This window comes from Lagopus muta, chromosome 1 (assembly GCF_023343835.1).
Source record: "Lagopus muta isolate bLagMut1 chromosome 1, bLagMut1 primary, whole genome shotgun sequence".
Taxonomy (NCBI): Eukaryota; Metazoa; Chordata; class Aves; order Galliformes; family Phasianidae; genus Lagopus; species Lagopus muta.
Window position 1 is genome coordinate 69496477 of NC_064433.1, and position 12624 is coordinate 69509100.

Here is a 12624-nt window from a genome sequence, read left to right on the forward strand (position 1 = left end):
GTTCAGTTCACACAGGTGTTGTCATTGCCTCACTTGCGCGGTTTAATTCATAAGCCTTTGAAAAACTCCTGAAAAGAAATCTAATCAAAATCAATACAAGCTGTTAGTTGGGCAGCAGGGGAAGGATGACTTACAAGACTTACTATTTTGTTGGTATTCAAAAGCCATCTCTAAAACAAAACAACAAATAGATTCTTGTTCTCTTTTAAATGAAATCCAATGGGATTACAGGCATATCTCGTAGTAGCACCTCTTTTCAGTTTCCTAGATCACATTCATCAGAAAACAGTTCAGGGGAAGTAAGCTTGAAGAAAGAGAGGAGGAAGAGACTGAACAGCATCCAAGAATTTTTCACAGAACAGCTTAAAAATTCAGTTAGGAGATCCTCCTACCATCTCCAGACCCAGCTGCCATTCAGCCATTTAGTAATAAAGGCCAGTTTTAAAGAATTTACACTGACAAGTTTGGGGTTCAAAGGATCAAGAAAGACACTAAAAGCTGTTCCCCAACCCCCCCCACCCCTTCTTCTTCACTCCTTCTTCTTGTACAAAACCAGAATAACACCAAACATATTCACTAGAGTACAGTTGTTTTAAAACTGTTTCATCACACAGTGCATTCAACTTTTGAGAAGCCCAACAGTTTCCAACAGTGGAACTTTTTCCTCTTGCATTTATCACATTGCTAGTTTTCTCTTTACTAGCTTCCCCTGCACCAGGCAGGTATAATTCCAAAGTGGAGCCTTAGAAGCACTCATGATGAATGTTATATTTTTCTAAATTCACTGACTTCAGGAACTTATGCCCTTCTCTCCCATGCTTCAGATTCCTCCCTTCTCACTCTACAAACACAGTCCCAGTTTGTTCTCCTCTCTCATGCTTTACTTAAAATTTTTACTTAACAGAATGAAAGATCCCTAAAAAGAAAAGATCAGCTAAAATAAAGAATAAAGAAGTAGTGCTAAATGCTTAGAACCAGTTATCAAGCAAAGTTTAGAAAAAAAATTACATCAATGTTGCAGTTAATCATAAGTTTAGTTACATTCCTAAGCTGGGTAGGATGTTAAAGCTCCTTCTGCTTCTTGACCCTTTGAACATGTGTGTTAGACATAACTTGAAATACTTCATACAGCACAGAAGAGCTATTATAGCAAGTTTTACGGCAGTTTATGGATGTGAGGGAGACAGAATTTGTTGCTCTAGCAGTTTCTTAATTGAACAAATTGGTCAGACAGCAAGAACAAGCTTTGGGGTACCAACAGCCATCTTTAGCTCCTTCCACCACAAAAAGCAATTTCCTTTTCCTCCACTTTTGCAAAGATAAAAATTCTCACTACCACTGCTTCAGTGTGTTTCCAAAAACCTATATAGTTTTAAACTTCTGCATCGTCTGCATGACTAACTCCACCAAGGCTATCACTGATATTTTTATCATGGATATTTATCATTGGTACGAATATGCTTCATAGACAGCTGTAATAAGCTGCTTGAATTAATTTTAAAAAGGCATTGAGAGCAAACTCCAAGCACAAGTCCTCTTATAGAAGTTAATGACGCTATGCTATAAGAAAATGCTGAGGATCTCCAGGAGAATTTTTAATTTTACTTTCTCTGTACCTCTGAAGTACTTCAAATCCCAGTAAACTTCCTCTTAACTGTTTCAACTAAAAGAACAAAACACACATGTGCATCCTCTAAATATTAATATTATAAGAGCTAAAGATGTTAGAACCCTAAATTTTGAATCAGCATTACAAAAAGTGTCAAGCTAATCTAATATACTGGTGATGGGAAGAGAAAAGGTTCATATTGATTTCTGTATCTAAAAACCAAACACCACAACAACAATCAATAAGCTGCAAGTTCCTGATTTAATGCCAAGAACTCTACCCCGTTTCATGGAATTTTTACTAGCACGTATCATGACTGAAATTAGCAGATACTAGGTTGTAAACTCAGCCCAAGTCAAAGCTCAGTACCAGGAAAGGGTGTGAAGTAATGTCTGTTCATCTTGCTCTTAAAAAGGTGGTAGAGTGCCAAAATCTTGCAATGACTCTGGCTTCAGCAACTAGTCCAGCTCCTCAGACTCAAGGCTGGCTACACAGATCTGCCAAAAATCTGCCAAAACGTATCCAAGCTTACCCTACTGCCTGAAGCTAGCTGCCCTTAGGGCAATGCTCTCTCTCTGAGCACTCTCTCCCCTCCAAAGCACAGAGATGCAGGATAGTCCACGCTTCTTTGCCAGCATGCAACAACAAATCAACATGACAATTCAGAAGGAAAACATAGCATCCCAGGAGCTGTCAGGACTTTCTGACACAGAAATATGGGATTTCTGCAGAAAAAAATCTTGGAAGTGTAGCATAGAGGTCACTACTCCAATTTCTGAAGATTTTTATTTCATATGTATTTAACAGGCAAGCAAAAGTTGCAGACGTATGTGAGACAAACATTTATGTTTTTAACGGGCTGCCAAGCATCACTGTAGAGTATATATCCAGTAAGACAACATGAGCTGATCTGACCAAGTCAACCATGAAAATCCATCTGCTCATTCATCCACTTGGCACTGACAGACCTGTCTCTATTAAATGGAAAGCAAATCAAAGCAGTCTGGCATTTTCTTGAGCATACAGAGAAGCCCTATGGGAACGGTGCATCCCCTGTCCTGTCAAATAGAGTAGCCAAGAAAGGACAATGACATTAACAACAAATTACATTCTATCCCTTGCCTAGAATATTTATAGCCAAGACAATATTTTAAAGGGGACAAGCGTATGCAATCATACTAAAACGAAAAAGATTCTTTCAAATGTAATGAGTTTTCATCTTAGGTTTATCAGCTACCATTCATCAGCAGTAACTCTAGAAGGCAAGGAGAAGGCCCTCCAAAACAAGATTCCAATTCCCTTTTCCCACATACTATTAATTTTTTAGAATTTGCACCTGAGGCTCCTGGAACATATCCTGGAGTCTACATAAAAGGCAGCATAATGCCCAGTAGTTATGGCAGCCAGACACACCTAAACTGAAACAAACTAAAAGCTGAAACAAAGACCACTGCAATAAAAGGCTTGTGAACTGCTTTGTGTAAGATGTGTTCAGCTGTAGGCAAACAGTTTTTTAATCTAACTTGTTTCAATACTACTTTTGCCACAACCATCTCAGTACAGTCAAAAAGCCAGACCTATAGAAAGAGCAGTAAATAATCTAAGAAGTTGATTTTACGCTGTCTCTAAAGAAATCAAAACAGCAGAAAGGTTTCAATCTCCAGTATCTTCCAGAGGTCCAAATGGGACAAGCTGCATGCTCAACAGCAGTTCTTATTTTTTCCATAACACAAGCAGCCAGGAGAATCTGTTCACAGCTTTGGACTCTTTCATTTGCTGGCCTAAGAAATGCTGGGCGATTAACTTCTGCTATTTATTCAAGACCTGCAGGTGAGAAACTCAGCAACCCACATCACAATCCCAAAGTGAAGGCTTATGACCTTCCACTGCCGCCACCAAGTTGACATTTAACTTTAACATCAACTTGACTGACTTATTTCAAATGCTAAATGAATGTACAGGTACGGATTGGGGAGGGTACTTGCAGATGGAATAGAAGCCGCAGAGAAGGGTAGCGGATTACCCTTTTCATCATCCAAGTTTGGTATGGCTGATAACAGACACTGCTGTAATACTGTTCCTATTCCAGACTGCGCTCATAAGGAACACAGGACTCACAGAAGGCTACTAGCAACAAGCAAGTGTAGCTGGGGAGATTTATTTATTTATTTTTTACTAGGGATCACAGAGATTTGGCTATATTATTCTGCAACTCACTGAACAGTTTTAGAACTTTCATTTAATGGGAATGAAAGCCTTGCCCACTGAAGTCAAAAGCAAAATGATCACTAGTTATAGAAGAGCTGGGACTTCCGTTCAAGATCTTCCAGGTATTCACAAGTTCTACCCACTTACCTCAAGTATATTTGACAGTGCTGTATCCACAATCATCTTTGTGGATTCAAACAGATTGAAGTGTTTAAAAAGCAGGCTAGTCACTAAAAACTACGATCAGATTTCAAAGAGGAATAGCTACATATGATGTTCATTAATAACAGATTCACCAAATACAACCTTTTCTTTTGGACCAAAGTTGATTTGCTAGATTTATCATCCTACTCACAGTCCTGCCACTAAAAGCTGCAGACCTTGCAAGATCTATTAGTCTTCACATAAGAAATATATAAAGCAACAGTAAGTAAATACGGTAAGTAAGTGCCAGGGAAGTTGAAAAAAACATCTGATTGCATAGTATATTTCTATTTGGTATAAAAGTGTCAATAAAATATTGCACTGTAAAATTAATTTATATTTTGATATCACTTAAAGACTCCGCTTGTTGCTATGGAACTGGAAAGATATGTTTGGGAAACTCTTTACAAGAGGAATCACTTGTATGATATTTGGGTTTTTTTTTTAATTCCTAAGGATTGATATCAGTTAAGAAGGTTAATACCCACTTGGTGATTTCACCACATCTGATCAGGTTCAGCACGGCTCCCAATCACCCAAGTTTACATTTAATCAGGCAAAGAGAAGAGTGTTTTTCTTTTTTCCATAGCTAACTTGGGATTTTCAAGAAAGCAAAATGACCAGGATTATTGTTCCCTCTTTTAGCACAGAAACAGGATTTAAATACTTCAGGTAATACCATGACTATAAGCCAGGTGGCTTGGGAATTTTTTCTTGGACTTAACAAACAACTTTTTAGGATAAAGCCTCATACATCTGTGAACAGCAAAAAAGGGCTTTGCACTCTGCCATATTAGTGTTTTGCCTGCACTGCTGAAGCGCTTTTTAACACAGGCTTAAGGGTAGAGGCAGGGTATAAAAACCAGTATAGTTCATTTACTTAATTCCTAAGATGAATGCTTCTTCTCCTTCCTGTCTGAACAATGAGGTATCTCATATTTGCATATTTCTGTTCAAAATGTTTCCACAAATAAAGCCCTGATGATGTGTTGTGGTTTAACCCAGCAACAGCTCAGATCTACACAGCTGTTTGCTTACTCCCTCCTCCCAGTGGGATGGGAGAGGGAATGAGGGGAAAAAAAACGAATTTGTGGGCTGAGATTTAAAAAAATATATATATTAATAAAACAGAAAAGAAGAAGAAGGAAATGAAAACAGTAATGATAACAATATTGTATATTCCTACAAAACAAGTGGTGCACAACACAATTGCTCACCACCCACCAAATGATACCCAGTCAGTCACTGAGCAGCAGCTGTCCCCCAGCCAAATTGCCTCAGTTTTTAAAAGCTTTTTTGCATGATGTCACATCACGTGGAATATCCTTTAGGCCAGTTCAGGCTATCTGTCCTGGTTCTGTCCCCTCCCAGATCCTTGTGCCCCATCAGTCCTCTCCACTGGCAGGACAGCATAAGAAGCACAAACGTCCCTGGATTTGTGCAGCACTGCTCAGCAAGAGCCAAAACAGGGGCGTGTTATCAACATTGTTTCTATCCAAAAGCCAAAACATAGTATCATACCAGACACTATGAAGAAAACAAACCTAACTCTATCCCAGCTGAAAACAAGGGTAGCAAGACCTGCTGAAATCCTACTCTTGTACCATTCAACTACACAATGTTCAGATATTTTTCACTAATTAAAGTGCAGTAACACAGAAAGACCGAGGCTGGAGGATAGTAAAGGTAGCTGTATCTGCAGATGCATTCACTCATCACAGTCCTTCACTGGATAAGCTCAGTTGCAATCTGAGCCTGAAAACAACAAAGTCAATCTACACGTAAGCCTTCATTCTCTTCCACTTCCTTTCTTCCTGATACTCAGTTCTGCAAAGCTATTCTCACTACTCAGGTCAGTGTTAGTGCAGCTATAATTCCTTACAGCCTAATAATTCCCCTGTCACATATTGATCTGGTTGCAAATGACAACTTAATGGCACAAGACTGCATTAGAGTCCACATTTTAGCATCCGTTAGAGTGAGAAATGCTCTGATTTGAGAAGTCTGACCCCCTGAAATTCAAGGTTAATTACACTGCTCGTTACTCCAAACTCATTCAGAAAAGACAAAGCATCACTGCAAATGTTGCCCAACTTCGATCTGTTTGCATCATCTCCTTCCAAGCAACAGCACATCTGGGGCAGGAACTGAATTTGTTCTATGACTGGTTCTGAATTGAATAGTGAAGTTAAAGTCAGACCTCACTTACCTCCCATGAGACAACAGTAGAAGGCACAGAGGATGCTTTCTCAATGGATTCTTATTGTCACTCTTCATCATTGGGATAACTAATATACCAGTAGGAAAGGAAGCACCTTTGAAACTGACTATAGCCCTCGTAACAAATAATTCCTCATCACAAATAACTCCTACCAGATATATTACATAATATTAAATAATATTAAAGTAATTCTATTCTATTCTATTCTGAATTGCATTGTTAATTCCCAAATTCAAATTCCCTATAAATTTTCTAAACCAACATTCAAGAACTGAAAGGATAGATATGTGTCACTACTTCAGCACTATCAAGTGTGGCCACAGACTACAAAGTAAGCAATATTTTGGGATGAAACAGGCTGCTTACCACCGCCTTATTACCGTATTTGACAACCTCTTTGAAGTCCTTCACAGAGAAGCACAAGTACCTGAAGCAACATACATTGTGCTGACTGCAGATTCCAGTAAGCAAAAAAAGAGAAGGTATGTCTCATCGTGAACTCAGGCAGCAGGCAGACATAGGAAAAATAAGGTTATGGAACATTAATAAAGTATCACATTTAAAACCGCTTCTGTTGGATGTAGAAATGTATAAACTGTATTACTGAACAGAAAACATGAGAAAACTAGTAGGTAAATTAAACCTTTAAGTCCTAATTACTAGTGTCATTAGAGACCTGATTAGAATATTCCAGAGCTTGCACAATAGTGCAAGTTTCAACACAGAACACAGGCATTTTCATAACCATAATGAGCAAGCTGACACCGCCTGCATAACCCTCAGATCAAGGCTACATGCTATGCTGAAGCAGCAGTCTGATGAGGTTTTCAGGGAGCTCCAAGCAGACACTGCACCTTTTCCAGGCTGAGCAGCCCAGCCAAGCAGTGCTCAGCTGTCCCTTAACCTCGTGGTGACTTAGACACACAGCATTTGAGATTTGAATTATTAATTCTCTTTAATCAGTAGGGTAAAGCAGGCTTGGGCTTCTGCTCTTCCAGATGAAGTTTCTCTGTCACAGAGAGCTTGATAAAAATACAGCACAAGCAGAGGTTACCAAGTAGCAGTTTTTTCATGTTCATGTATTTAGACAACCAAATAGCAGCAGAATAACACTGGAAAAACAGAAATATGAGAGGACTAACTGTAAAAAGAAAAGCCAAATCTTTAGATTTTAAATGTTGAGATCCCTACAAGAAATCATAATATTAATCTGATAACGCCAGTGCTCCTCTTTCACATTTCAAAAGGAGAACAATATGTTTACCCTCTCCTTCTCTGCAGAAGCCCCTGTTCCTACTCACTGTAACATCTCCATAAGCTTAGCAAAGCAAGAGAGTTGAAACAGTAGTCTTCCTGCTGACTTGTATATGTCGTAATCATTCTTTGTTCCCACAAAACTGTTCACGTACAAGACAACAATTTATCTGGCAGACAAGATTCAGAATTCGGCCATTTCTTTCTCTGTCATAATCAGATGGTGATGTGGATTTGTCAGCACATCAAGTATCTCTACAGGAGACATTCTATTTATTTACAGTGTTAAAAAGCATGGGTCTGAAGAGTTCCAAGAGGGACAGAAAAATAAGAGAACCTAGCAGAAATGCAGTGTTATAAATTATAAGTTCAGGTTGTCAAATCTTTCAGCCAGGCAGATGGTTAATGTGAATTAGATATTCAGCTAAGAAATACTGTGAATTTTAGTGGGAGTCATGTGCCTGAAGTCATTTAGAAACTAACTAGTCTCCCACTCCAGCCAATATTTGTTGTGTCACAAGTCCACATGCACGTAAGTATGTAAACCATTGCTCCTGCACAGTTCTGTTTCTGAAACCACAGACAAATCAGTAGCTTAAGCTTAGTGAAGAATTAGCAGCCTAAGTGACTACCATATGCATTTGGCATCAAATCCACTAGCTCACAACTGTAGGATGCTGTAGAAAATAGGACCTACTCCAAAATCCAGGCAAGCTCACTTGTACTTATATCTCTGCCATATAAATTCAGCATCCTTGCCAGATAACAATGCCAGAAGGTGTACCCTGCTCTGCTGATACACTGTTCTTAGAGGTTTTACTTTGGTTTCCCTACTACACAGTTATCCCTGCTAACACCATTCTAGCATTTTTCTTAATCCCTAAGAGAAGGTAAAGCTGCTTTCTATAGAATGATCAGAAGCTTGCAACTGTAACAAAGCGTAATCCTTTATAAATGGCTACTGGGTTGGAAAGATTAAGAAATATTAAATTTTGATCTAATGCCATTTTAAAGTCAGAATCCCAAGTCCAACCACTGTAACCTTAAAGGTTTTGGCAACACAAGGGACTCTTTTTAAGTGAGGATCAGAGCTTGTATTTTCCAGTTGGTCATATTAGATACAGTGTAAGGCAGCAGCAAAAGGATTTTTCTACTCTTCACTTAATTGGCACATAAAGAGCCATGGGCTAAAGGGATTTTACCTTAAAAACATAGTAAATCATCTTTGAGAAGAGCTACATTCCACACTGCCCTGCTGTCACTGATCCTACAGGGAATCTATAATTTTGCTTAAAGACATAGGGGAAAAAAAAGCATCTTCAAAACTTGGCACAGAGAACTGAAAGATTGTTACTGCAAAGTGCCAAGAAAAGAAAACATTTAAAGGCACTTACCTGGGATCCAAGAATCTGTAACACATATAGTACAGAATTAGATACGGCAGTTCTTCCCTGGCAGAGACCATACTAAGAGCTTAATTGCTGCTTCACTTGTATACACAGAGCTTAGAAATTGGTGAAGTGGAAAGGAGAAGCAAATGGAAAATTCCTTACACTATGAGGTCTATGAAGCAGGTCATTTAAAAGGCTGTTCAAAATGAAATTTCATGAGCAGGAATGACCTAAAACACAGAGGACAACTATCAAAACATGTAATGTGTGTGCTAAGTCATCACTTGTTTCTTGCTGACATAAATCATCTTTATAGCATGCAATATGAGCATGCTGCATGAGCTCATTATGTCAGAAAACAAACAACCCTACTGCTGGTATCCAAAGCAGCCTATAGGAGACTACTGTGCTCAAAGCTGTGCAGGTATTATGCTCATGAATATAACTAATACTCTGAGATATCAGAGGGCAATTAATCTCCCAGGCCTTTACCAGCATTCTTCAGTCAAAACTAGCAGTTGCCAGATAAGTGCAGAGCAATTGTTTAGCATGGAGAAGAGAAGGCTCTAGGGAGACCTCACTGTGGCCTTCCAATACTTGAAGGGAGCTTATACAGTGATAAGACAAGGGGGAATGGTTTTAAACTAAGACAGGGGAGGTTTAGGTTAGATATTAGGAGGAAGTTTTTCCACACAGAGGTGGTGACACACTGGAACAGGTTGCCCAAGGAGGCTGTGGATGCCCCATCCCTGGAGGCATTCAAGGCCAGGCTGGATGTGGCTCTTGGCAGCCTGGTCTGGTGGTTGGTGACCCTGCACACAGCAGGGGGGTTGAAACTGGATGATCATTGTTGTGCTTTTCAACCCAAGCCATTCTATGATTCAAATAAATGCCTACAGAAAAACTACAGTGAGTTTGCTTTATCATATACCCAAGTTACATAGACGCAATTCTACAAATACCCGATGTTCAGGCTTCTGCATAACCAACAGAGAAGTCACCATTACAGACAGCAACCATTAGTGACAGCTTGACACCATTTAATCACAAGGCACATGCCTGCAGGGCAGCTCTGATTCTACCTCTGGGGTCCCAGGCAAGCCAAAACATCTCCCATTCCCCACTTTTGCAATATACCTCTGGGGATATAAATGAGAGCACACAGCTGAGTGGATGACAGGGATGTCTGAGGTCAGTGGGAGATCAAAAAAACCACTGGTCTCCAGCTTTTTCCTCTTTTAATGATATTACTCGAGTATTTTGATACCATCTTTCAAGAAAGAAATACCAAGAAGTCAAATCAAAAGCTGTTTATTTATAATTCAAAGATCTCGGGAAGTCCATTTTATCACTGAACAGGACAGGTGCAAAACAGTATTTTATAAACCTCCACTGACTACGAGCTACATATAACATATGCTCTCCATGTCAGTTGTTATGGCAAGCAGTTCACTAAAGCAATTCACTAATGCTGATTCTGCAATAACTACCACTTACCATAGTGCTCACAAATCAAAATTATCTATGAGGTTTTTAATGAGGCTTAAATAAAGCTCTGATAGCAAATGCAAGGGTTATTTCACTTTCCTCTCTGAGGGAGGTTCAAACAGTCTGAACTTATTTAATAAGTTAAACAGAGATTGATTGGAGCCCATAAAATAATTTTAAGCCATCAGAATTCCTCTAGGGTCCACCTCCTGTGTTGGGAAAGAATAAGAGGTTAAATGGACGCATCTTTTTATTATGCTAAACAAAGCCACAGTGTTGTTTGATGTGAAAGACAAATGTATTTGTAATCATTCGAACGATTTAGGATCAAAGTTTCCTCCAAGTCTTAAACAAGCAAATATGTTATCCTGAATTCTTTGCTGAAAAGTAAGGAAGTACCAGCCAGACAGGAAAAGGTCAATATTCTATCATCCTTTCCTTAGTGGTTGGCACGATAGAACTTGCAGGCATATTGGAAAGAGAAGATAACCCTTTGCATTTCCCATGTGTCCAGCAACAACAACAACAAAAGCAGCAACCAAAAACACACCTTTGGAAAGTCTCTTTTAGGATCCTTTTTCAAGGAAATTGATAACTGTAGCTATGTGACCATATTTTCACCCAAACAACACACCCAATTTAAAATAAACAAACAACTCACACTATATACATACATCTGTGATTCAACAGTATTTATTATTTACCTAAGTAAGGAAATTAACCCCAGTTTCTTCCTATCACAATGACCTTCCCTCTTTTGACCACCCTATAAGTCATATTCTTCATCTGCACTAGAACTATCACTTCTCTTGCTAATGTTTCCCTCAACTAAGGTGAAAACTGCCACGACATGCTGAGAAGTTTCTCTTACCAGTAACTGCAAAGTGCCTCTGCAGCAACATTAAGCTACCTGATTACATGTTTTCGAGAAATAGTACTTCTACAGGAATGCAAATGGTCTTAAGTATACCTAAAAATAGTTTCTCCACTTCTTTCACTCATATTCCAGCTCTAGCAGTCTGCATGTATTTTGCCAGCAGTAGGTATACACATTACAGTACACAGTAGGTGTTTATTCCAGATACTCTGGTATCTTAGGAAGCCTTTTTCTAGAAAAATTTCAGTGATGATCTTTCTCCTCTTTTTCCTACCTTCCCACAGATTTAAATTCTCAATTCATTAAATATTATCAATGAAAAGGAAAACAATAGTTTGAATACCCTCACTTTCCCATAAATGCAGGCAGACCACTACAAAAAACTTCCCAAAAGACGTACAAACTCACTTATCTCTCCAAGCCCATGATAGTGAAGCTCATTTAAAACTTTGCAATGTTAACCCTACGGATCAGCTTTACTCATGGTAGGCAAATATGGGAGTTCCTCACCATTGGTCTGCAGTTCTTCAGATGCATTAGGTTCTCCAGAACAACAAACACCACATTCACTCGAATTTCCCAAATTAAGGTACATATAATTACTCACCTTTTTCCCATCTGTACTATCACCACTAACATAGGACAGTTTTCGACGGACATAGAAGAGCATATCATCTTGCCGGGGGGCCCATTTCTCCATAAAATATGTAGAAAACATCCAAGTCCAGAATACGATACGGTCATCTTTGAAACACCCTAAGAAAGACACAAAAGAAAGGGGAAATAAGAGTCATTAAACATCATATTTGATTGAGCCTAATGTGACACACAGTCTTTGCTAGGCATGGCACAGTCAAGCCCAACAGCCCCAAGTAGTATCTTCTCTGTTGCACGACACAGTCACTACTTGGCACAAACTCAGAGCCCATCTTTGGCCATGGTCAACCAAAATCATCCTCTTCAAATCTGTCTGCTCCCCTACATGACAAACACAAACCAAGGCCAACAAGCATGTCTTGCCTATGCCTGTACTATTGAGAAGTACAGGACCAGTAAAGAGAGCCAGAATTTCTCAGAAGCACTAAAGGAATAGTTTCAAATACACATATTGTCAATATATGCCCAGGATAACGACATGAATCCATCAGCAAATCTATTGTACGCTCTCAAGGAGCGCTGCTAGTCCCTCAGAAGCTAGCAGCTGTTGTTCCTTAAATCAATACACAGCAACAAGAACATACTTATGCAGGAGCTACTGTACCTTCTTTAATCAGGAAAAAAAAAAAAAATCAGTTCTACATCAACAAAACAAGGTGCTTTGAAGTCATGAATCCCAGTCAGGGAGGAGAAGGGGAACATTGGGAAAGAAAGA

General features: G+C 39.1%; 1 protein-coding gene across 4 annotated transcripts in view; it reads right to left on the reverse strand.

The window, feature by feature from the left end:
- Positions 1-12624, reverse strand: part of KIAA0930 (KIAA0930 ortholog) — a 67054-nt gene that overhangs the window by 25161 nt on the left and 29269 nt on the right. For all 4 annotated transcript variants that reach the window (XM_048939101.1, XM_048939108.1, XM_048939092.1 and 1 more), the window contains exon 2: positions 11860-12008. In XM_048939101.1, coding sequence (XP_048795058.1) covers positions 11860-12008 — 149 coding nt within the window. The remainder of the gene's footprint in view (positions 1-11859; positions 12009-12624) is intronic.